This window comes from Ambystoma mexicanum, chromosome 6q, assembly GCF_040938575.1.
Source record: "Ambystoma mexicanum isolate Mex_15411 chromosome 6q, UKY_AmexF1_1, whole genome shotgun sequence".
Classification (NCBI taxonomy): Eukaryota; Metazoa; Chordata; class Amphibia; order Caudata; family Ambystomatidae; genus Ambystoma; species Ambystoma mexicanum.
Genome location: NC_090937.1, coordinates 52,438,312 through 52,465,168, shown reverse-complemented (window position 1 = coordinate 52,465,168; position 26,857 = coordinate 52,438,312). Strand labels below are relative to the sequence as shown.

Sequence of the window (26,857 nt, the reverse complement as noted above, 5' to 3'; positions counted from 1 at the left end):
AAAACAAAGTAGTGTTCAACGTAGTGGTGTCAAGGTGTTGGTTTTATGGCAGTATGATAACCTTCTTGCCAAATGACGGTATATCATGGTTATCGCAGTATAGCAGGTGGAGTTAACTAATCTTAAATATTTTCTTAAAGGTCATAAATGGTCAGCATTTTGAAACTGGTCTCTGCACATTTTTAGCTGATCCTCCAGGAATGCAGATTTGGTCTTTCATGGCGCTCACTCGTTGATCTGCTTGAATCAAAGTGTGACTAGTGGAAGTGTTAAAATGCACATTGAGAATTTTTTCAGGTCATCGCTTTGAAAATCGGCCTCGACCTACGTTATTTTGGAACCACATGGCATGGGCATTATGACCCCTCGCTGCGATCAGGCATAAAAGTTTATTTTGATAACGCTTTATCCCATTAAAAGGGAGAAAAGTCACTCATGTGAGGTCTGAAAGCATGCAATTGTTTGTCAAAATGTCATAGCCAACACACTCACCGAAAGGTTGCCTATTGATAAAATCACTATAGCTCGTTTACCATCTGCCTGGTGTATTATAAAGGTCTGATGTTGGAGTCACCACTGATCATGTAATCCTAACAGGACAGCGTTCAGTGGGGGCTGTGGATTTCTTTCAATACATGTTCATTTACCTTCTTAAATATAGTGGCACAAAAACGTTTTGAAAATGACAGTTAAAATACATATTGGCAGAAATATGGCCTAGACCACCACCTCACCAAGCCCCATCATTGTCATTTTCCCCAGATCTGAGCACATTAGGACCCTTGTCAAGTGAGTTGAGATGGAAGAATGCTTTCATGGATGGTGTCACAAATCAAGGATAGACCTGAGAAATCTCACCCCCCATTGCTCTGGATACTTCAAATTGAATGTAGAATCTGTCCTGCCCGCTTGAGTCCAGTGCCATATGAAGGTAGGTGAAGGATCAAGCGAAGCAACAACTCTAGTGCCAATGTGCAAATCTACAGGGAGGACAGTGGGGTGGAAGTTTATATACTAGCACAAAGCACTGATAGCTCTATAGACTGTATGAAGACTGGGCCTAACGTTTTTTGTGGACATGCATTAGAAGGGCATCCAGGTTATTCCCTGCCTCCCCCTTTGAATTCTGGGATGTGTAGTTCCCCATCTTTCAAATTGGTGCGAAAACTACAAATCACTGATCTTTAACCCAACTCTACTAATCACAGAGAAAGAGCGATCAAAGCATCAAAGCTGCATTTACTAATGTGGCCTCACTTTCCCTATGTCTTGTCTGCCGAACAAGGCCCCCTTGGCAGACGCCACATCCCACAGTGCAAGATGCAGACTGCACAGCACTTGCTCACAGCAGCCTTTCCAAATCAGATTGAAAAATTCACTTAATAGCTGCAGGCCCTTAAACGGTATACCGGTATAAAAAATGTGACAATTATAGTTCAATTAAGCTGTTCACAGTATCTATAACGCTATACTGTTACACCCCTAGTTCAACGTAGTTCTAAATACTAACGCTAAAGCTACTCTCTCTTCACACTAACAATTATGCCTCAGTGAACAGTGCTACAGCCACACAACTACTTAATTCTGCATCTTAAAAGTCACATGAATGCAATTCTGATAAAGCCCAGAGTTTACATTGTACAAAGAAATAACAAATGCCAAGCGGCAACTAGTGAAACAGGCCCAAATAAATAAAGAGTCATTGCCATTTGAGATTATCTTAACCCACACCCAGCTACCAGTCTACAGAATCTGGGTAATTCGTTGGAGCAGAAGTTGAAGAGCAGGTGTGTGGGAAAGCTGTTCTATTCATCTCTTCAGGCACTGCCAGAGCACAAGCACAGGTCCCTTTTCACCCTCTGTCAAGGTGCAGGTCACATGGAATGGCACAGGGAGGAAGTTAACTGCTTGAACTAACATACAGGGCACCACAGAAGTAATGGAGCAGGACTGAAGTATGATACCGCTCTTTAATGGCGTAAATATCTAAGCATTTTAGCAGATTTCTAAACCATGTTCCTCTCAATCTCTGTGAGGATTGCCTTCCAAGTGGGGGACATTTATAAGTGAAGCCATTGTTTTTACACAGTATGTGCAGAACATTTCAGAACTGAACATGGGGCATTTGTATTCTGAAGGCCAGCACAAAGCATCAGTTAGATGACCAAATCTATGCATTCTTCCAAGAGAATTTAAGTACCACAGAAAAGGTTTTAAACTATAATCTTTATTTTCATGTCTTTAATTTACACACCGAAATTTGTTTTGGTATATTCCTAGTTACATATGGCTTATGGCTGCAATGTTAATGGTCAATTTCTTGATTAAGCATTCTAGTGGCTGCTTTGAGACATGGAATAAATGCATCCGCTCAGCATCAAAGTTCTTTTCATTTTCTTAACAAGCCAACCACTGCCTAGTAGATACCAGATGGCACCTCAATGTGGCTTGGCACCTTGATTAGGAAAGCAGGGTTCATTGTGGGTCTCCATGCAGACAGTCCATGGCAAATCAACGCAGTGATGTGTGCAGAAATTATGTGTGCGCTGCACAAGTCACCACCCTTTTGGTTAATGGAGTCTAGGTGGTGCTTCTCTATGTAATAGCACATATGCCTATTTTTGTCCAATGCACCCCATATCCATACAACTGTACACTGGAATGTTGTGTAGGTGGCTCTGATGAGTATGCCATACTGTGCCCACACTTAAACACAAAGCAATCAAAGAAGTTGCCTCAGGTTGTACAGCCATTAGGCTAAACGCCCTTTCTACACTGCCACACAATGATTTTCACTAGTTGCAATCCAGCACTAAGAGATGCTAATACCAGCCCTGCTAGATAAAGCATGGGCCTGCTATTTCTTGCAGAAATAACCCCAGAGGACTGTGCAATGGTGAAAAGGTGGAGGCTGAGGAACTTTGGACCCTTTGCCATGCATTAGAAGCCATTTTTGTTTAAAACACAATCAGCTTATTAATGGTCAGGCTAAGGTTTGTAAGGAGGTACAATCCTCTCTGTGTATCCTTTGTGTGCAATGTTAATTGGGCGTCTCGTGTAGGGTACCCTTTCCTGTCTATAGCTCTAATTCCCTAAAGAGGTTTGTGTATTTTCTGTATTGTGGGCTGGGCATACTAACAGACCCAGCCCTTGTCATCCAAAATGCTCCAGAACAGGAAACCTGGTACCCCATTTGAGTGGTTGATGATGCAGCCATTTTATAGTCACACCCAACAATGTAAGCCGAGTATTTATGGTTCATGGTTACAAACATTTGAATGTTAGGGTGAGTGTTGTGAACAGTGATGTGAGCACCAAGGCAAATGTCTTATGTATTTAGAGATTCATACATACAACCCTTTTATCAGACATGTTGATCAAATATAGAGATCACTGTTATATTTCTGAAATGCTCAGCTTTAATGCAAAGCAGACAGGCACAGTCAATGATGCTACGTGTCACTTTAGCCACTGTGATGTATTTAGAAAGAGTACAATAGCAATGTAGCAGATTGTCCATCTTGGAATGATAAACATTTATCAGAAAATAATTCATATGGTTAGTCTAGTATTGCCCCTTGCGAATAAAAGTGCAGTGATACGAACGCCTGCAACATAGGGCCAGTGGGCCCTCTGACCCCCAGTAGGCTGCTCACAGCGCAGTGTCCCAGTATGGACATTTTGAAACTGCATTCAGGCAAGGGAAGGCCCTAAAAGCAGGTGACAGAAGAACCATTTACTTGGGCAGCAACAGCTGTGTTTTAACATTAGATTTCTTCTGTAAGATACTGGCATTACAATGTAATGTAACCAGCTTGATTTATATAGCAATGATTTATTGATATTGCGGAGGGGTTTTGTCACGCAACACAGAGGTGTAGTTTGGGAGTGACATGTGTCAGTCGGAGGGAGGGTGCATTCTAGTGTTTCGCCCTGGGCATCGAGTTGGCTAGAAACTGCCCAGCTTGCCAGCCAGGAAACCGAGGAAGCGTTTGGAGAATCATACAAAACTACTAAAGCATTGCCAACCTCCCCCCCCAAAAATGAAACCAAGGAACAACCTATGAGATAGACAGATGCCCAAACACTATTCTAGTAATGCAACATGATTTTGGTGCCATTTCTGCTGACAAAATTATAAATATATATATATATATATATGGGATACATTACTCACCGTAATCGTATTTCTGATGCTTGTATCTGCTTAGATTCACATGCTGTGCATAGGCCGACATCTAGTGGAAGCTGCGGAGTATTACAGTTTGTTTTTCGAAGTCGAAAAATGGGCGTCGACACAGGGCGTGCCAGTAATACTATCCCTAGTGTGACGTCCCCTGTACCCATGATCCCTCACGCGTCTAGGATCCCCAGATTGTGTTTTTCCTGACATGAGGTAGCATGAGGAGTAGCGTGAGTACAGATAGTCCAAGCAGATAGACAGAAAGGTAAGACTACAAGCAACCATGCGCCTTCTCTCGGAGGGGAGGAAGGGTGGGTCGCATGTGAATCTAAGCAGATACAAGCATCAGAAATACGATTACGGTGAGTAGTGTATCCCTTCTGAGGCTTGTGGAATCTGCTTAGATCACATGCTGTGCATAGATTAGCGAGCAGTACCAGAAGAAGGAGGTGGGATGTGAGAAGGGTCATGAGCAAACAGGTGTCTTAGAACCGCTTGTCCCACTTGTGTATCTGCCTTGGAATGAGTGTCAATGCAGTAATGCTGAGTAAAAGTGTGAATAGAGCTCCAAGTAGCTGCTTTGCAAATGGTGTCAAGGGGAACATTTGCAATGAAAGCCAGAGTGGCCCCAATGCCTCTGGTAGAGTGGGCCCTTGGCGTAAAAGGCAGAGTTTTTTCAGAAAGAGAGTAACACAGCTGTATACAGTTGATAATCCACTTTGAGATAGCGCCCTTAGAGACGCGATCCCCCTCTCTGCCTGTAGCTACGGAGACAAACAGTTGATCTGTTTTCCTTAGCGGTCTGGTTTTATTTACATAGTATAAGACCGCCCTACGCACATCTAGGGTGTGTAGTTTCACCTCAGCTGAGCTTTGTGGGTTTTGGAAGAAAGCCGGAAGCTCGATGGACTGGTTTACATGGAACTTGGATATGAATTTTGGTGAGAATCTAGGGTGTGTGCGTAAAACCAGTTTGTCCTTGTGGATAGTAAAGAAAGGATCTTGCACTGACAGAGCCTGAATTTCACTGACCCTTCTTATGGAGGTAATGGCTACTAAGAAGGCCGTTTTATAAGTCAGGTGTTTGAGACTAAGCCTCAAGGCCCAATCCGTCGGGTATTCGACGTTGATCTCCTCCCCGGTTCGGCGTCGAGATGTTGATCGACGAAAGGTTGGCCAAACGGGGCAAATTAGAATTAGTTTAGAGTGAAAATATGGCAAAGCCAGGGAACTCCGATGAAGTGCTTCCGACCAGAATGGCGGAAAAAAACAATCTGGGGATCCTAGACGCGTGAGGGATCATGGGTACAGGGGACGTCACACTAGGGATAGTATTACTGGCACGCCCTGTGTCGACGCCCATTTTTCGACTTCGAAAAACAAACTGTAATACTCCGCAGCTTCCACTAGATGTCGGCCTATGCACAGCATGTGATCTAAGCAGATTCCACAAGCCTCATATATATATATATATATATAAATGACAATGCATTACTTACCGTAAAAGCATTTCTGATGGTTGTATCTGCTTAGATTCACATGCTGTGCATAGGTCCGACATCCAGTGGTCACTGCGGAGTATTGCATTTTGTTTTTCGTAGTCGAAAAGGGGACGTCGACAAGGCGTGTCTGTAACACTATCCCTATAGTGACGTGCGTTGTACCCACAATCCCTCACGCGTCGAGGTCCCTCTGTTTGTATTTTTCTGCCCTGAGGGAGCCTTTTAGCCGTGAGTGAGTACAGAAAAGAGAGAAATATATATAAAAGGATGTCTATGTTCCTTCCATCCGAGCGGGGAGGAAGGGTGGGCGCATGTGAATCTAAGCAGATACAACCTTCAGAAATGCTTTTACGGTAAGTAATGCATTGTCTTCTGATGTTTGTTAATCTGCTTAGAATCACATGCTGTGCATAGACTAGCGAGCAGTACCCGGAGTTGGCGGTGGGTTATAAGAAGGAACAGTAGAGAAAAGATGTCTTAATACTGCCTGCCCAACCTGGGAATCAGATCTAGAGTGTGCATCTAGACAGTAGTGTTTTGTAAATGTGTGCACAGAACTCCAGGTTGCCGCTTTGCAGATGGACTCAAGGGGAACATTTGCAATGAATGCTATGGAAGCCCCCGTGCCTCGAGTGGAATGTGCTCTTGGCTTGAAGGGTAGTTCTCTCTTAGCAAGAGTGTAACAGAGAGTGATGCATTGAACAATCCATCTAGATATAGTGGATTTTGAGACCGCATCTCCTTCTCTTCCTGCTGCCACCGAGACAAAGAACTGATTAGTCTTTCTCAGTGGTCTGGTTCTTTCCATGTAGAACATGACAGCTCTGCGTACATCTAGTGTATGCAGACTTTTTTCTCCCGAGCTGGAAGGGTTTTGAAAGAACGTTGGTAGTTCTATAGTTTGGTTTACATGAAATTTCGAGATGAATTTAGGTGCAAACCTTGGGTGTGTGCGTAGAACCACCTTATCTTTGTGAACTGTTACGAAGGGGTCTAGTATAGAAAGAGCCTGTAGTTCACTTACTCTCCTAATGGAGGTGATAGCTATTAGGAAAGCAGTCTTAAGGGTGATATCTTTAAGAGTTGCCTTATGCATTGGTTCGAAGGGAGGGCCCATGAGTCTGGAAAGTACCACATTTAAGTCCCATCCGGGGGCTGGGTTAGCTATCGGAGGGTGTATCCTCTTTACCCCCTCCATGAAGGCTTTGATAACTGGTATCTTCCACCACGACACTAAGTTGGGAAGTGGTGTATGCAGAAAGTGCCGCTAGGTGGACTTTAATGGAATTGAACACTAAACCTGAATCCAGTAAATGGGTCAAGTATAGAATAATGTCAGTAGGAGAGCAGTCAACTGGGTTGATGCTAGTACCTCTACACCAGATAACGAATCTTTTCCATTTGCTAGAATAGCAGTGTCGAGTATTAGGTTTTCTGGCTTCCCTGAGGATGTCCATACATCTCTGTGGGAGTTGTAAATGTCCAAATTCTATGATCTCAGGAGCCAGGCTGCTAAGTTCATGGTCTGAGGGCATGGATGCAGTGTTTTGCCCTTGTCTTGTGACAGCATGTTGTACGGGCAGGGAAGTTTCACTGGGGGAGATAGGGACTTCTCCATCAAGTGAGCGAACCATGGCTGCCGGGCCCACATTGGGGCCACTAGTATCATTGTCACCTGCTCCTGATGCATCTTGTGCACCACTTTGTTGAGAAGGGGAGTCGGGGGAAAGGCGTAAACAAATTTCCCTGACCATAGAATCGACAGACCGTTCCCCTTGGACTGGTTCTGGGGGTACCTGGAGGCGTAACTTTGGCATTGTGAGTTTTCCAGAGTTGCGAACAGGTCTATTTCCGGGAATCCCCATTGAGTGAAGACGTCTAAGACGATGTCTTTGTGTAATTGCCATTCGTACTCTCCGGGCAGGGGGAAGTCTCTGCTGAGTTTGTCTGCTAGAAGATTGAGTTCCCCTGGTACATGTTGTGACAGTAGGAACATGTTGTGTCTGAGAGCCCACTTCCATATATTCTGGGACAGTTTGGACAGTCCTGGAGAGTGAGTGCCTCCTTGCTTGTTGAGGTAGTACATGGCTGTGGTGCTGTCTGTGAGGACCATCACTGTCTTTTCTTGTAGCTGTTTCTGAAAGGCTTTCAGTGCTTTGAACACCGCTAGTAGTTCCAGCAGGTTTATATGCTTGGATGCTAAGCTCGGAGTCCACACTCCGTGGGCCGTCTGATGGGATAGGTGAGCCCCCCATCCTGTAAGGGATGCGTCTGTGGTTAGAGTGGCTTCCACTGCGGGTGTGGCAAAAGTTTTCCCTAATAACAGGTTTTCTTTTGTCCACCACCGTAGCGAGAGAACCAAGGCCTGCGAAACCACCACTAGATCGTCCCATTGTCCGCTGGCCTGACACCACTGGCTGTAGAGCCACTCTTGCATTGGGCGCATGCGCAGGCGCGCGTGAGGTACCAAATAAATACATGACGCCATCATCCCTAGCAAGCGCATTGCTTTGCGTACCGTCACCTCTCGGCCTGCTACATAATGGGGAATTTGAAACAGCATGTTTTGGACCCTCTCGTTGGAGGGGAATACGAGGCCGTCCTTTGTTCGAATAAGAGCCCCTAGGAATTGTTTGGTTTGGCTGGGGTCTAAGCTGGACTTCTTTTCGTTGATGGAGAAGCCCAGTTGGGACAAAAGGTCTACGGTCTTTTGGGTATTGGAGAAGCATGTTTCGTAAGAATCCCCTGTTATGAGCCAGTCGTCGAGGTAAGGGTATACCGGGATGGATAATCTGCGCAGGTGGGCCGCTGCCACTGCCAGTACTTTCGTGAATACCCTTGGTGCAGATGCTATCCCGAAGGGTAGTACTCTGAACTGGTAGTGTTTGTCCTCTATTTTGAACCTGAGGTATTTTCTGTGCGATGTCAACATTAAAATATGAAAGTATGCATCTTTCATGTCCAGTGTTGTCATGTAATCCCCTTGTGATAAGTGGGATTACCTCCTGTAAGGTCACCATACGAAACTTTTGGGGTTTGACAAATATGTTCACTGGGCGCAGATCTAATACAGGGCGCATGGTTAAGTCCTTTTTGGGTACAAGGAAGTACACTGAATAAATACCTTCTGTTACCTGTGATAGGGGGACGGGCTCTATAGCTTCTTTCTTCAGTAGTTCTTCCACTTCTTGAAGAAGAATGGAGAGGTGTTGCGGTGTCATGCGTCGGTTCCGTGGGGGTTTGTACTTTGGGGAACCGTTGAACTCGATGCAGTATCCGTGGGCTATGGTGGATAATACCCATCGGTCTGACGTGATTCCCTCCCATGCTGAAAGGAACGATGTTAGCCGGCCCCCGACCGGTGATGCATGGGAGGGGACCCGGATTTTCGGGTCATTTGCTGGTATTGGGCGTGGAACCTCTGGGGCTGGAGCCACGACCTCTTCCTTTGCCACGGCGTTGGCCTCTTTGACTGAACTGGGTGTTACCCTGGTTAGTGGGCCAGTTGGAGCCAGAGTAATATTGTTGTTGTTGGTGGTTCTGCTGCTGTCTTTGGCCACGAAAGGAGCGTTTATTACCATAGCCTCGCCTGTTAGGGGGCCTAGAAATTTGATCAAGAGTCTTGATGGTATCAAACTCTTTTTTAGTATGTTCTAGGGCCTCATCTACTGCTTTCCCAAACAGATGCGTCTGTTCAATGGGTTTATTTATGAGAGAGGCTTGGGTTTCGGGCTTAAAACCTGAATTGCGTAGCCAAACGTGGCGCTTGAGAAGTATTCCCTGCACTAGGGAGCGGCCAGCCGTCTCAGCGGCATCTAGGGAGTTCTTAACGATGCCCTGGTTTACCAGTGTGCCCTCTGATATTATAGCTAGCAGGCGAAAACGCAGAGGTTCAGGTGCTTCCTCTGCTTCGCTGCGCAGATTGTTCCACTGTGCATCTGCGTAGCTAGCTAAAAGTGAGTTATTAGCAATCCTAGTAGAGAAGGCGGCGGAGGTCGTGATTCTCTTCCCCAGTGCGTAGAGTTTATTGCCTTCTTTATCTGGAGGTGCTTCACTAGGGGATAGTGGCACCCCTGCTCTTTTTCTTGTGTTGGTAACCACAAGGGAGTCCGGAATAGAGTGTCCTCTGATGTATAAAGGGTCAGAGGATGAGGGGCTGAAGAGCTTTTCTATTCTAGGGTTGACCCCTCTTACTAAAGCTGGGTTAGTAAGGGAAGGAGAAATTCTTCTTTTAATAGAAGCCAGGAGTGGAATAGATTGGCTAACAGGGGCTTTTTCTTTGATGACTTTTTCTACAAAGTCAATGTCTGGAAGAGTTTCCCCTATATCAATCTCAAAATGCGCTGCTGCCTTGCGCAATAGTGCATTGAGGGAAGGTTGGTCATCTATGGGAGAGGAGTTCCCATGTGAATCCGAGAGGAGAAGGGAGAAAGGCATCAGGGTCTGAATGTACTGATGGGGATTGCCAAGGCTGCACTGACGGTGAATGCCAGGGCTGCGAGGTAGCTGTATCCTCTTCAAACCCTGTAGCAGTGGTGTAAGGATCTTCTTCGAACCCCTCTTCCTCAAGTTCTACCTCTTCTTCTCCACCCAAACACTCATCTTCTTGGAGGTATAGCTCCTCCTCAGTGAGGTCAACCAGCCTAGGAATCTTGACTCTAGGGTCATCCTGTGGCCATTCTCTTTGTCTTTTGTGAGTGGGTGGGTCTTGGTTTCCTAGAAACCTTTCCATTTTCTCCATGCAAGAATGGAGTCTTTCAAGGGTCTCATGGGGTACCCCTGAATAGTCTAGAGGGGGGAAATTAGTGTTTTCGCCTTCGAATCGTTTCGAACGCTCCCACAACGTCGACGAGAGGTTCCCGTCTCCTTCTGAAAAGCCTTCAGGTAGTTCGGAAGCGTCCTTTGGAGAAAGGGGCAGTTCCTGGCTACTTTTATGTTTTTTCGACGCGGTATTCGACGTTTGTTTCGTCGTCCGCGTACGTTTGTCTTCGGCGACAATTCTCGCTAGGCTCTCGACCACGATTTTGTCCGTCGAGGGCTCTGGTGTCGACGTTGTGTGCGTTGCGCGTTGTACCTCGACGGTCGCTCTATGGAGCGCTGCGTCGGATGTTTTTGGGGTAGCGCCCGTGTTAGATGGAAGCCCAATCGCTGGTCGCGGCTGCGTTTGCGGGTGGGGCTTGTGACCTTTACGGTCTGCGGTAGACACCGGAGTGCCCTGTGTCCCCTTCGGCGCTGATGGATCCTTCGTTCTCGACGAAGAAGAGCCGTGGGTAGTGTGTTTAGCCTTATGGGGTTTGTGTGCGTCCTTGTCGCCGGGGTGTTCATCCCCATAAGAAGGGCGTGAGCCGAGCCCGTCGGGGACGGACGACGAGGAGCGGGAGCGCTCCTTCTGGGGGTTCATGACTTCCGTAACGGACGTCGAGTTACCGCACTCCTCGTCACTTTCAGTAACAGCGGCAGCGGGTGAGGAAACTGACTTCGACATCGCGTAGTCCGCCCACCTCTTAACCCTACGTTCTTTAAGAGTCCTGGGTTTTAAGAGCTTGCAGGCTGCGCAGCTGTTCTCTATGTGATCGAGGGGTAAGCAACGATTACGGAGCTTGTGCTCATCTTTCCAAGTATATTTGCCCCTGCAGCGTGGGCAAAACTTAAATGGTGTCCTCTCCATAGCTGAGGCAATAATAGCTGGCGATAACAACCCCAAGGGAAAGAAAGGGGAGAAAGAAAGACATTCTCAAAGAGAAGAGACAAAGTTTTAACCCCCACTCTCCCTACTGTAAGTTGGCCGTCGAGGCCAGGCCACGTGTTCGGCAGCGCCGAAGGATCTCCTCCGCTCTTCCTCTCCGTCGAAAATCAGTTCGGCGGAGAAACAGCTTCACAGCTAACATCGAGGGGGAGGGATTGTTATCAGTATATTAAGTTATGACAAAAGGACCGAGGTCCGTGGCAAGTATAGCAATGTCTCTCTAGGAGCTCCGCGAAAGGCGACCAGAAACTGGGCGGAAAAAAACAATCTGAGGGACCTCGACGCGTGAGGGATTGTGGGTACAACGCACGTCACTATAGGGATAGTGTTACAGACACGCCTTGTCGACGTCCCCTTTTCGACTACGAAAAACAAAATGCAATACTCCGCAGTGACCACTGGATGTCGGACCTATGCACAGCATGTGATTCTAAGCAGATTAACAAACATCAGAAATATATATATACATACACACACACACACACATATATACGGTAACAATATTTGTCAGCCACCAATGGTAAGCGAGAACGAACATCTAGTAAGCATAAGTAAAAACAGTTTATGCAGAACACAGCTGTGCTGCACTGCGTACATATTGCTCTTGCCCAACTGTTGATGAAATGTTAGTCATTTCTGCGCTGGCTACTGATGAAGTGGTCTCCCAGTGCAAGAAATCTTGAAACCTACGATTTCACAAAATGCACTAATGCCACCTGTTGAGGATTTAAAAAGGAGTCGCATCATGCCTACTTATGTGACAAACGTAGTGCCTTTTGTCACATCTTTGCTTTCCCCCCAAGTGCTAGTGAGCACTATTTGAACACCCCTCCAAAAAGGTACCTTACTGTATCTATGACCCAGCACCATCCGTGATCCAACGTTATTGAGGTTGGTATAGCTACTTTTCCTGCATGCTGTGAATAACCTGTGGAGAGAGAATCGGCCAGGCAACTTTGCCAGAGGGATGGTCAATCTAAGTGAAGAAAAGTATGGTATGCTGCAACACTTCACGCTCATAAAAAAAATGTATTGCCTACAGCAGCACAGAAACCAATATGGCTATGATGTGCTTGGGTGAGAAGTAGGAAGGGTATGGAAGAAATGTCAGCAGGTATGCCAAAACAGACGTCATATAAATCTGTCAAATGTACAGCTAACAGGATTTTGAAACCTGAAATATTAGATTTTTAGGTAGATTGTCACAATTAAATAATGAGAACAAGGAATACCAATCCTGGAAGATAGTGGCCAAAGCAGACCGGTATAAAATGAAGCCACAATGGAAAACCTGGTGTTGATATATGAACCGCAACATGTGTTGGCAGTGTAAGACTATTAGATACATTTGATATCCAAAACCGGACATTCACTGGTCGCACTATATACAGGACCTACTTCCTTTCAGGGCATTGCGGAGAGTCATTGAGACATCGACATCTACTGTAGCTCAAGAATGTGCCCTGTCAGCATTAATATGTTTCATTGCAAATTTGCAGAATTGGGAGCATGAAAAAAACAGTTAATTAACTTGGCAGTTGGCACCAAATTACTTTGGCACCTTCTGAAAGTTAAACATGCACAAACACAAAAAGGTTGCACTGCTTTGTTTTATAGGTAGGAGTTGTAAACCCAAGTAACAAACAGGGCGTTTAGGTCACACATAAAATGCATCTATGTTTCTTATAGACTAGTTTGAACCAGAGTAGTGTAATATGGCCGGACAGATTTCATTTTTATGGAGGGGTGCGCTGGAGGTAGATTATTAATTCGAAAAATGGACGATGACGGTAAATATCAAAATGTGTCAGGCTACCCACACCAAGACAATAATCAAGTGCGACCTTTAACTAGTATATAAGGCAACTAGACCACGGCTGTCAAAGGTAGGAAAAACTAAAGCAAGCAGGACACTAAAATTCTGTACTAGCAATAAAGAGTCCAGAAGAAACAAGGAAAAAAGCAATGAGGATGATGCTAGCATGAAAGGAAGGATCTGGGGCACAGCTCCACAGGGATGACTTTGTGCAATCGACAACGGCACTGAAGACAACAGGTCACTGCAACAACACTGCTATTAAAATCATGGGACAGACAGTGTAAGGGGGCAGTGAGAAGGTTTTACTTAACTGTTCTAGGCTGTAGCAAGGATGATTTATGTTTGTGCTTAAAGGTGAGAAGAAAAGAAACAAGGAGAGATTTAAAGTCATTTACAGAAATGATAAATGAGCTTAATGCAGATGACAAGCAGAAAACATGCACTAGTTGCTTAGTGTACATTCACAAAACATGCTAGCAAAGGGTGGGGAGTTGGCTGCACAACATAGCTTTCTATTATCAATTCAGCAGTTTCGGGGAGTGGACAGTCAAATTACCAATGTAACACAATTCCAATCTGGGTTTGTCACTGCAAAGTGCTTTGCTAGCCAGTACCCAAGTTAATGCATTGCAAAATACATTCCAAGCCCACTGAGAAGACGGTATTTTAAGTTTTTATTTCAAATCTTCCCTAGTCACGTGGTCAAAAACTCAAGTCACCATATACTTCCAAACAGTTATGCCCAACTAGAGTTAACTGGCACTTGCAAAACCAAAAGCAGGCTTGCTAAATGTACACGTCTCACCATACAGTCGTAATTTGTCTGAAAAATGATTATCTTTGAAATGAGGGCTAAAAAGGGGGGAGGGAGAAAAGTGAAAAGAACAAGAAAAGCAATGCTCGTGTTGCTTGCTAACAAATACTTCCAGCTTTAAATATTTGGGTGATGCGATCACGTTTTATAAACCCAGTTCTGCAATGTGAAGCCACAGTGCCAAGCACCCAATTTATAAACCCATTTCACTCTTGATGCACTAGAAATCTAGAAAACACTCGATTGACATTTACAAATACGGCAGTATACATGGAAAGCTAACTCCAGTTACACTTGGCATTCATTATGCATTATGAAAAACATTCTGAAGCTGCAATCACGACAAGTAATGAATATGAAATTTAAAAGGTGCAAATATAAAGACATTGTAAAATGTAAGCACTCAATCGTTCATTGAAGTTTTAAAATGAAACTAAAGCGAAACCTTAATTTTAAAGACAACATAAGAAAATGATTGTCATACCATTTAATTACTTCGAATAGGTAATATAAACTCGTTTGACAAATATACACTATAAAGACAATGGCTGGTGATTTTAATAAATGCATTTCCGTTAATTGCCAGATATTTTACTGGTACCATTATTAGAATATTAACATTTAGAATAGTATCAAACAAACAAATGTATGGATTTCAATCTGACATTTACCTTTAAGGATAATCCATATTGCCCCACTTATTTCTTCACAAGCTTAAATGTTTTTGCTTGCCATCCCTTTTTACATAACTTTTTCTTGAGCTAATATACAATTATAATAAAAAATAACTTCTAATTTGATTAATTCCTTATTAATTGTGTGTCTGAATTTCATGCCAGTCGTAAGATTTTTTTAAATAGTGTGTGTGTGAGAGACTCACTGGGGCCCATATTTGAGCAATCCATGGACATAGGAGACCCACAGGTTTTATGAAACAATGTAGGAATGTTAAAAGTTATGATAAGGCGTTACACACGAAACACGTGCCAACTCACTCATGAACTTAAAATGTCAAATTATTTTGCAAGTGTACAAACAAAATGACAGGAATAATATTTGAGAAGAAAAAAGGGGCAGAATATGGAATAGGATTCTACAACACCGTGAACATGACATTAAACAACCAGATCACTGTGCATCCGTTTTTAGATTCAATTTATTATAAATTCCCAATCTGAACAATAATTAGGCTTGATGTGGTCAATGGGGCAACAGAAAATTGACTTGATCTGTAGCCACGCCTGTGTTGGGGTTATGCTGCCGGTACAAGTGTGAACACTGAAAATAATAGTGCAATAATGTTACTAATAGTCTAAATTAATAGGAAATGGAATATTTCACTAGGTCTGAATAAATAATAAATTCCCCATTTTAGAAATAATCTTCAAAGAAATGAAGTGCATTACAACAGAAAGAAATGGATTTGCTGACAAACTAATATTTTTCCACTCTGGAATTGATAGTGATGGACTCTTCATTAGGTACACATACAACGTTCAAAGGAAAATATGTCATAATGGGTTCTTAGAACAAGTATGTGCCATTATCGCATAAATCCAGTAGACTGAAAATCTGAAAGAATTGTAGCAGTTAGGATTCCAGCCTCTCTTGCTGAACAGGCATCAGAAATTCTAATTAAAGGATCAGAGATCACACTAGAGACATACTTGCAGATTTGTTCAGTCCCAGCACTTTTTAAAAATAGATTCAGACATTGTGAGAAAGCAAGCATGTGGGGCCATCTAGCTGCCATGGATTCTGAGAAAGCTTTTCTATTCAGACTAAAATCAGTCCGGAAAGAGAATGTCTGCCGAGAACGTCAAAATAGGACGAGTATTTTTCTCCTCTCAGGTTTGTCTTGTTCACTCTTGATCAGTGGTTGCCCTCCCTACAGCTCCATATTAGTCACAACAGTGGAAGATTATGGACTAGTGAATAATTGCTGGGTAGGCACGTTTGTCAGCTAAACCAGGTCAGTTTCTCCCCACCATGGTCTCAAGTGAAATCTACAATATCTTTTTGAAATTTCCAAAGGGAAGGATAATTTTAACAGCTATTTTGAGTTCAGACATTGAAGACCGAGCACATTCCCTATAAACAACCTACATACAAAGGTTTTAGAAATTTCAACCATAAGACAAAGTATCATATTGAAATTAGGAAGTGAAAGTCTGTTTACCAGCCCAACCCGCACCTTCCAGTTGGAAAGTCAAATAACATTTTATTTTAGATCATGCAGGGCACTCTACTGGAAAACCTCTAATGAGCCAAAGGAGCAAGACTATTCACACAACTCCCTTGCTCTCGTAAGAAAATGGTGCATACATATGCCAATTTTTAGAAAGTCCTGCAACATTTCAAAGCACCCAAAATAAGAGTTTTCTTTAACAAAATTAAACAAACTTATTGGCACATGTCAGAATCAAAGTCTCTGCACTCAATGTCTACAATATACTTTGTCAAAAACAGAGTGGGGAACACAATGTTTGAGAAGTGATCCTATTTGTGTGGTTCTAAACATCGTTTTATTCAACTTATTAAAACATATGGATGCCCAGAGTCTATCCCTGTTGATGAAACTCCCATTTCCAATGCTCTTTGAAAAGAAACCGTGTTTGGAACCTGCAACAGCAGCACTACGTCTCAAGTTACACTCTACCAGTCCTGAACTCAATCCATAATTGCATTAATGTTGTGCTGTTCTAGTGCGGTATCCGTAAATTCAGCATTGCATGTCACCTCTGACCTATGCTCCTTCAATGGTATAAAGCTGGATTACAGCCTGCCTACATAAAAGAATACATCACTTACTCGCCAAGAATCAGGGTTTGTACAGCCCAACGTAATAATTTAGCACAACAGCAGCCAGCTGCAATGCACATTGTGCACAATTGCCACCCAGCAAGCACTCACCTGTCGGGAAACTGGGTAAACCTGAAAAAACTTAAAAAAATCAAAAAACACACAATACCAACTATTGGCAGAAGGAAAATGAAGTTGACAAAAAAGCAACAAACAGAAGAATTAGTAGTTTTGCAACATACACATAACCAATCACTTCAGCGAAGGGTTGTTTGTAGAAAGCTTCATCAGCCACCCTAGACAGCAAAAGATCCGAAAAGGAGGGCAAGCAGGTAGAAAAAAAAGAGAGAAAGTTGAAAAGGAGAAAAATGCCTTGACAGTTACAAAATCAGGGAAGCATTTTTACATGCTACAAATCAGACAAAAGCTTTTGAAAAAGGCACAGAAAGAAAGCAGGCGGTTATAAACAATGGAAATTGTTTAAGTTAACATTTTCAAGTAGATCTATTGGTGTTTACCCGTGTATTCCACTATCCACATTAGATGCATACGCCTCAAGCTGGCATCACTAAGTGACCAAACAGAACTATCTTCCAACTACCAAGTAGGTAAGTGTTCTTGACATGGTGACAATGTGTTATCAGCACCCCAGAATGCCTCGCTGCAGTACTAGTTTTGGGATAAGATGATTAACCAGGGCGAACAATACTTAGCCAGTAATCGTATTTCTGTAGCTTTTATCGGCATAGAGTCACTTGCTTTACATAGGCCACCATCTAGTGGTTGGGAGTATTTGTTTGTTTTTTCAGAATCGAAAATAGAAGTCGACAGGTTGCGTCCTGACGCGCTATTCCTTTTCTACATACACAGGATACAGGTATCTACATCTTCCGCTTTTTATCCTGCTCGAACGTGTTGCATAAGAGCCCCGTTTTCCAGCTTGTATATGGGGTAAGTGGGTGCATGCAACTAAGAAAAAACAAGCCACAGAAAGACTATTACTGGATAAGTAATGCTAACCTTCTGGGGATTGTAGCTCTGCTTCTATAGACATTCTTTGCACAGACTAGATACAGTTCTTGGTGAAGGTGGTGGGTTAGCTGAAGAAAGTGGAAACAGGTGTTTTACTATTGCTTGGCCCACCTGTGACAGTACTTCGTGTCCACACAATAGTGATGTGTGACGGTGTGAACTGAACTTATGCTGCTGCTTTGCATTTAGCATCTAACAGAAGGTTTCCAATGAAGGCTTGAGTTGCACCAGTACTATGTTATGTTACTTGGCTTTTTTAATGTGGGAGTCACTACTGTAGTGGTCTTAAAGCGCACAGTTCTTTTACATGTGTAAGTGTATTGTGACCCTGGTCAGGGTATTAAACCAGACCGCAGTCTGTGAGAGGATAGAAAGAAGGGAACACAATAGGAGGGAAGGATAAGTTGGGTGAGAATGGGTACAAACTTGGGTAACAAACAATGGGGGTTAAACCACACAGTAGAAAGAACCTGTAAGCAGGAATGCATGTAAGAAATATGTAGTTTTTGTAGCCTTCAGCTTCGCTTCCCCGGCCTTTTGGCTCATTTATTATAGGGAAACAGACTAGTCCTTCAGACTGTCAGTACTGGGAAACTAAGTCTCCCTTTTGTCTTTTGGCTTATCTGTTTGGGTAACTTTTTCATATTGCACAGAGCATCTTCAATGCAGCGCAAAGGGCATACTTTAATCACCCTAAACTTACACTCAAAGGATGGGAGTAGTTTCTTACCTGTAACTCCATTTCTCCAGCGTTGGTATCTTTCATGGATTCATATGCTGTGAATATTCCCCTTCGTCAGGCTGGGAATCTCGGTCATTTTAACCTAGCGTTTGCCTATGGAAAACTTCGACACTTCAGTCTACTATCAACGTCCTTTTTGGGTCCTTTAGTCCCCACCAATAGGACGTAGGGTATAAATAGCCCCGCCCCCCACAGCTTCCCTTCAGATTTTAGCCTCCAACGTAGAGGGAACCCGAACCAGGGTTACCTGCAGGGGAGGCCGGAGGGCGCATGCGAATCCATGAAAGATACCAACGCTGGAGAAATGGAGTTACAGGTAAGAAACTACTCCCTTCTCCAGCATTGGATCTTTCATGGATTCACATGCTGTGAATAGATTACATAGCAGTATCAATCATGCATGGCAGAGTGAAAAGGCAAACCAATATAGAAACTGAATCACATGCATGAGACCAAGAAACCCATCCAGTGATCAAGTTCAAAATACCCCGAAGCTGCGGGGCTTATCTTACTGAAACAGGCGTTGCAGGACCGCCCGTCCCACCTGCACATCCTCACCATGCTGCTGCGCCACCCAGGAAGCACAGACCATAATGCCGCTGACAAAGCCGTAGACCTCGTCGAGTGTGCCCTCAGAGTCCTTCCCAAAGAATTTCCAGCTTTAGTGTGGCAGAACGAAATAGCAGAGGACACCGAATGAGAAAGTCCTGATTTAGAGATTGCCCATCCTTTGGCGGATGGCCCATAAGCCACAAACAGCCGTTTAGATTGTCTGAAATCTTGAGTACGATTAAAAAAAAAATTCAACGCCCTCTTCAAATCCAGCAAATGCAAAGCCCGTTCTGCAGGCGTTGAGGCTGAAGCAAAAAACTAGTGCAACACAAAAGAAGAGCGTTTGTGAAATGTTGTTGGCACTTTTGGGATAAAGTGCGGATTGGTAGCCAACACAACCTCGTCCTTCAAGAACCTCAAGTATGGAGGCTCCACAACCAAAGCTTGCAACTCTAATATCCTTCTGGCCGAAGTAATGGCCACCAGAAAAGCCACCTTCCATGACGAAACCTGCAAAGGAGTCGTCGACATCGGTTCAAACAGCGGTCTCATCAGACCCGAAAGAACCACATTAAGGCTCCACACCCGCGGAAACTTCTTGACTGGAGGAAAAGTACGAAAAAACGCCTTCTAGAAATGCTCGATTAGACTATCACTAAACAGAGGCGCTTCATGTCGCCTCCGAGTAAATCTAGAAAATCGCTGAAAAGTGAACCTTTATGCAGGATAGCGCCAGGCCCCTTTTCGCCAACTGCAACAGGTACGGAAGAACTTGCTCCGGTGAAATGTTGAAAGGGTCCACTCCTCGCTGGCCCTTACACCACACAAAACCCATTTACACGCATAGGACACATTCGTGGACGGTGCTCTTGCCGCCAATCACTGGAAAGCCTTAGCAGGCCAAACTCTGAGTAGCCAGGAGCCAAGCCGTCAGGCTGAGAGATCCTGGACTGTTGTGCCATACAGCTCCCTTGACCTGAGACAGAAGGTCCAGCGTCGCTTCCAACCGAATCGGCTCTGCCATGGACAGATGGAGATCCGAGTACCACGGCTGCCTGGCCAAGAACGGAGCTACCAGAATCACATGGATATCTCTGAATCCACTGGAGGGTCCGTCGAATGAGCGGAAACGGTAGGAAATGCATAAGTGAACCGGCCAGTCCACGAGAACGCATCCCCTAGAGACTCTGTGTGAGCCCACCTGCTGGAAAACTCCCTGCACTGTTTGTTCTCCCTCATTGCCAAGAGATCCAACAGAGGAGAGGATGGCCCCATTTCTGGAAGGTCATGGACGCCCCTTGCTCCTTCAGCTGCCATTCGTGGAGCTGGCCTACATCCCTGCTGAGCGCATCTGCCTGCACATTCAACACTCCCGGCAGAGGAAACGCCACAATGCCAATGTCGTGCAACAGAGCCCAATGCCGAAGTTCCTGTTCTTCTTTCGACAGCACCCTGGAATGCGTGCCCCCCTGTTTCCTGATATGAAACATTGTGGTGGTATCGTCGGTCAACACCCTCCCCACCGAACCGCGTATGCGCGGCAGAATTGATTTTAGGGCTCAATGTACCACTCAACTCGAGCACATTGATGTGGCACCGAGACTCCACCCGAGACCAAAGGCCTTGTGAGCCGCCAAGATGCGCCCACCATCCTGTCTGAGAGGCATCCGCCACAATTGTAAATTGGAACTCCGGTTCCAGCCAAAGCAAGCCCCGAGCCAGATTGTCTGAGCACTGCCACCAGCGAAGAGCTTCCACCAGACTGCCATTGATCACCACCTTGTCGGACCACAAGCCGCGACTCTGAGCCCACCGGTCCGCGAGGAACTCCAGCACTGGCCTCATGAAGAGACAACAGTTTGGCAACACCGGAATGCATGCCGCCATGGCCCGCAGCAGTGACATGTAGGTCCGGACTGACACCCTTGCACCAATCTTCCACTCTACTGCCCTTTGCCGGAGCTTCATTACCCTCTCGCCCATGGGCTTCACAATTCCCAGATGAGTCTGAAACTCTGCCCCCAGAAACACCAAGTCCTTGGAAGGCGACAGAAAGGACTTCTCGAAGTTTATGGCAAAGCCTAGCCGTTGCAACAGCTACATGGTAGCGCCGAGACTTTCCTGCGCCTCCCCTGGCGACGAACCCCGCACCAGCCAGCCGTCTAGGTAAGGGTATATGTGATAACCCTCCCGTCGGAGCCACGCCGCCAAACATTTTGTAAACGTCCTGGGAATGACTTTAAACCAAACGAGAATACCCAAAACTGGTAATGATCTTCTACGACAAACCGCAGAAACTTGCGGTGCCGTCGACGCATGGGTATGTGAAAGTATGCGTTTTGTAACTCCAACGACGCCAGAAACTCGTCTAGCTGTACCGACCAAATGACTTCCTTAAGGAGGGAGCATCTTGAACTTCAGGCGTTGCAGAGTCTTGTTCAACCGCCGAAGATCCAGAATGGGCCACCACTTGCCATTGGGTTTCTTCACAACAAAGTAGCAGGAATAAACCCCTTGGCCTTTCTCGGCCACTGGAACCAATTCTATAGCCCCTTTCTGTAGCATAAGCACAACCACCTGCCGCAGGATGTGAAGGTGTGGTTGCACGGCATACACTGGAGGAATGGAAACCAGGGAACAACTCCAGCGAGTGGCCCAGACGCACCGTGTACAACACCCAACGGTCCGACGTAATCTTGCACCACTCATCCACATGCATTGCCACCCTGGCCCCCCAGCAGATTACCCTGAAGAAAGTCATTGTGGCTTAGCCTGTCTCCCCTTATCCTTGAGGCCTGAAAGTCCCGACTCTTCTGCGCCGACAGCGCTGATATCTGATATCCCTGGGCGGAATAACCAGACCGACCGTAACCCCAGTCTCTGGTGGAAGTAAACCGGGCATTACCCGAAGCCCCTCGGAACGGACGAAAGGAGCAAAAGTGCCCACTCTGCAAAGCTCCCAACAATTTGGTAGTCTCAGTGGCTTCCTTCATCCCTTTGAGGGCCTCATCAATTTTGTCGCCAAACAAATGCTCCCCCTCACAGGGCATGTCTAGAACCTTATAATGCACCTCCGGGTGAAGGTCTGCACCTAAGCCAGGCTTGGCTACGCAGCACTATCCCGTTGCTAATCTGCTTAAAGCCGGACTCCGCTAGATCAACGGCAATATTAATACTGTGATTGCAAGCTTCCTCCCCTTCACGCACCAAAAGCATGGCAGTCTTGCGATGCTCCTCCGGTAGATGTTCCAAAATAGGTGCTAGCAGATGCCACATCATAGCGCTCCATGATCGCTAAGGAATTGGCCGCCCTTCACAGTCGTCGCTCCAACAGTCAAACCTTCCTCCCGAAGGCATCGTGTCTCCAGGCTTCACTGTCCAGAGGAGTAACACTTGAGTAGACTCCGGGCCTTACAGAGGGCCGCCGCCGACAACAGACTCAGGAGTGGGCTGCGACACTAAGCACTTTGGGGTAGATTCCGGGGCCTTGAACTTTTTCTCCAGCCTACCTTTGACAGCCGGTTCCGAGAAGGGATGTTGCATCGTGCGCAGGCCCTCCTGCCACACGTGGTCCAGAATAGGCACAGAGAATACAGCTTTCTGTCCCTTGCCCCTTTGATCGAACAGGAAGCACTCCTTCTGCTCTTCCTCAAGAGTCAACCCAAATTCCACACACGCCTTAGCCATCATGGCGTGGAACGCCCCAACATCATCAGGAGGGGATGATTGCACTGGACTATGAGGCTGTTCCACCTCCCCGTCCGTATCCCACGCTGCGTCCCTTATCGGCGAAGAACCAGTAGACATGGTGTCCCGAGGCACACTGTCCGACTCCGGCAGTTCACCCTCCTCAGGGTAGGAATGTGGACGATCTTCACTCCCCGGCAGAGGCACCGGCAACCCAGCTGTAGCCGACGAATGTGGACGAACACCATCAGCGTCCATGACAGGCCCCACCAGGACCACATCCAGAGGGGGTAACCTTGCATCCAGCTGGCCCAACAAGGATTGTAGCGTGGACCGAACCTGGAGCGACAACATAGCCTGCGGGTTCACCAGCGGGTAAATAGCCGGACCAGCACCCAAGGCCCCCAGACGTCAAAGGTCCAACACACTGCAGCCCCAAGGCCGACTGATTCAACACCGGCTCCCGGTCGTCGTCCACCTCAGAGGACACCGAAAAAGCAGCCGTCTCTTGATGTAGAATGGTGTCGGGACAAGCGAGACTGCCACGCGCCACTCGTCAGCATCAAGCCGTCCGTATCCATCCTAGACGATGAGAAAAGAATTGGGCCTTTATCAATCCCTGTCGACGCCGGAGCCGATGACACAACCGCCGATGACGGCCCTGTAGATGGCACAGTAACCGTCGAGGACGTCGTCGGAACCGCCACATGCGGTGTACATTTCCCAGGTGAACCAGCCTGCTTGGCAGAGCTGGACCGGTGCTTAGAGGACTCCCTGCTAGAGGACGACCTGTGATGGTCCCCTGAAGAGGAGCGATTTGACGACAAGTCTTTCTTGGCCTTCTCCTGCGACGCAGAATTCTCGGGCCTACCTTCAGACCCTCGGGAATGGTCTGACCGACCATGCTTGGACGAAACCACACCCTTAGAATGTTGCTTACTCGCAGAGGATCTACCACTCTTCCCGACCTCCAACCCAGGAGCAGGACGAGATTTCTTAACCGGAGGCTTGGCCAACACCACCCGGCGATGTTCCACCGCCTGTACAGGCCTCTGAGGACAGGCTCTGGACCAACCCCACCTCTGAGGCGGGGTAGGTGCCCTCATTAAGCCAACAAACCAACTGCCGATTATAGTCCTTAAGAGTCTTTTGTGAAAAACCTCTACAAATTGAGTGATGGGGTAAAGGCAGTAGAGGCAATCCATATGCTCGTCACCTTCATACACCTTCAACCCACAAGTCGCACAGGCTCGGAACAGACTTCTTTGGAGCCCCAGAAGCCATCTCTATACAAATAGTAAACACACACGTGCAAAAAACACAACGAACACAAGGTGATCCCAACAGTTTGGAGATGTTGAAATCTCAAGGGAAGCCGCAGGGGCGGGGCTATTTATACCCTACGTCCTACTGGTGGGGACTAAAGCACCCAAAAAGGAGGTTGATAGGACACTGAAGTGTCGATGTTTTCCATAGGAAAACGCTAGGTTAAAATGACCATGGTTCCCAGCCTGACAGGGAATATTCACAGCATGTGAATCCATGAAAGATCCAATGCTGGAAAATTATGGTTACTTTTAAACGTGCATACAGACAAGCTGGTGGCAACAGTTACATTTTTACAATTTTTGCTATATTTTTAGTTGGCTCTTTCAAGTTTACCGTGTATGGCTACTGTGGCTAGTATCCGAAAGTGGCCGTGCCACAAGGTGTTTCACCTTTTCTTTGGCCATTTAGTTGTTTGGCCTTCTTTCTGCCCTCTCATGGCAGGAATTCCCTTTTATGGTCATGCATTTGCCTGGGAAATGCTGCTGTTTTTCGCGGGCTAGTGCATGACATGTGTGCCTGGGCTCAGGAAGTGGGCTGGGACCGTCTGATCCAATCCACATACTGGTGCCAATATGTCTAGTGTGCATGCATGATGTTAGGAAAGATTTCTCTTTACTGCAACTTTCCTTCCATCTTTATGGAACCCTAAACCCTTTGTTTTCATTTTTTAATCTGACTTGTACATGTTGTAGTGCAGCCAAGCCTTAAGCTTCATTGCACTGGCTCTTGCTCATATGTCATGGGGAAACGGACATGTCCTTCAGGCTGTCTGTACTGGGAAACCTTGTTGCCCTTAGTCGTATTACTGTGTTAATACTTTTGCATCACTTGTGGTAACGGTTTATCATTGTACAATGCATCTTACACTGCAGTACAATGGGGTAAATTTTTTATTTTGCCCTAGATCAACTCTCAAGAGGATGGAACAAGTTACTTACCTGTAACTGTTGTTCTCCAGCATGGGTCTGGCATGGATTCACATGCTCATGAATATTCCCCGTCGTCAGGCTGGGAATCCTCGGTAAAGAAAAAACCAGTATCAGTTTCGTTTCTGATCTGTCTTTCGTAGTAGTAACCAATCACTGGTCCCTGCGTCGTACTGACCACAGCCAATGACTGCCCTCTACCTAAGCACCGCCTCTGGCAGCCATCTTCAGATTTGGAAGCACGTGAAGTGGCAGTATGACCAAGTGAAGAGCCGCAGAGGGGTAGGCGGGAGGGTTCGCATGTGAATCCATGCCAGACCCATGCAGGAGAACAACAGTTACAGGTAAGTAACTTGTTCCTTCTCCAGCATGGGGTCTGGCATGGATTCACATGCTCATGAATAAAGAATACATAGCAGTACACACATGCACAACCACGGGAGGTGGCAAAGGCTCAACATTAAGCATTACATCAAACTCAACATCAAGCATCTTACCTCCTCACCAGGCTCACCTCAGGCAAACAGGTTGCGCAGCACTGCTTGGCCGACCCTGGACTCCTCCCTGGAATCCCGATCGACGCAGTAGAATTTCGTGAAGGTGTGCGTCGACCTCCACGTAGCAGCCCTACATATGTCCAGCAGGGGCACACCAGAAAGGAACGCCGTGGTAGCTGCGATCGCTCTGGTGGAATGGGCTCTCGGACGGCCAGACAGCGGTCGGTTTGCCAACCGATGACAGTACATGATACAGCCGGAGAGCCATCTGGAAATGGAAGCCTTCGAGAGAGCCTTCCCCTGATTGACAGGTCCAAAGTTCACAAAGAGTTGTGACGTCTTCCGAAAACACTTTGTGCGGTCCACGTAGAACTTCAGCGCTCTAGCCACATCCAGCGAGTGCAAAGTCCTCTCAGCCGGCGACGAAGGGAAGAACACAGGCAACACCAAGGGTTCGTTGAGATGGAAGTCCGACGGTACCTTGGGCATGAAGGAGGGGTGCGTCCTGAGCACTACCCTCGTGTCGTGAAAAGTCAAGTACGGGGCCTTGCAGGAAAGGGCCTGGATCTCTCCCACCCGTCGTGCGGAGGTGATGGCCACAAGAAACGCTGTTTTCCACGACAGAAACTTCAACGGGGCCGAGTGCAGAGGCTCGAACGGAGGTCCCATGAGCTTGGTCAGCACCACGTTGAGCTCCCACGCCGGGGCCGGAGCCTTCACCGGCGGGAACGATCTGAACAGTCCCTTCATGAACTCTTTCACCAGACGATGAGACCACAAGGACGTCCGCCCCGTGGTTCTGGTGTATCGGGAGATCGCAGCAAGATGAATCTTGATGGACGCGTGTGCCAGTCCAGCTTTGGCCAGCGTCAGCAGGTACGGCAGTACCTGGGGAGCCGTAATCCGTAGAAGGTTAATCTTCTGTGCGTGGCACCAGACAGAGAACCTCTTCCATTTGTGTCCGTAGCATTTAAGAGTCGAGGACGCCCTGGCCTTTGCAAGAACCTCTCTGCAGTCGGCCGGTATGTCGTATCCTCCAAACTCTAGCGCTGCAGGAGCCAGGCCTGCAAGTTCAGCGATTTCGGGTCGTGGTGGAGGATGGCGCCTCCTTCCCTGGAGAGTAGATCTGCGTCCACCGGCAGCTTGCTTGGTGGGGACGTTGACAAGTCCAGAAGGTCCGGGAACCATATCTGCCTCGGCCACGCAGGTGCGACGAGGATCATCCT

General features: G+C 46.4%; 1 protein-coding gene across 3 annotated transcripts in view; it reads right to left on the bottom strand.

Annotated features, from left to right (window-relative positions):
* Positions 1-26,857, bottom strand: part of CLTA (clathrin light chain A) — a 297,566-nt gene that overhangs the window by 33,889 nt on the left and 236,820 nt on the right. The window contains exons 5-6 of one of the 3 annotated variants that reach the window (XM_069630464.1): positions 17,109-17,162; positions 13,562-13,597 (exon numbers count right to left, since the gene is read on the bottom strand). The exons of 1 other annotated variant lie outside the window; for it this stretch is intronic. In XM_069630464.1, the coding sequence (XP_069486565.1) occupies positions 13,562-13,597; positions 17,109-17,162 (90 nt within the window). The remainder of the gene's footprint in view (positions 1-13,561; positions 13,598-17,108; positions 17,163-26,857) is intronic. One more of the 3 variants, XM_069630465.1, reaches the window with a different exon arrangement.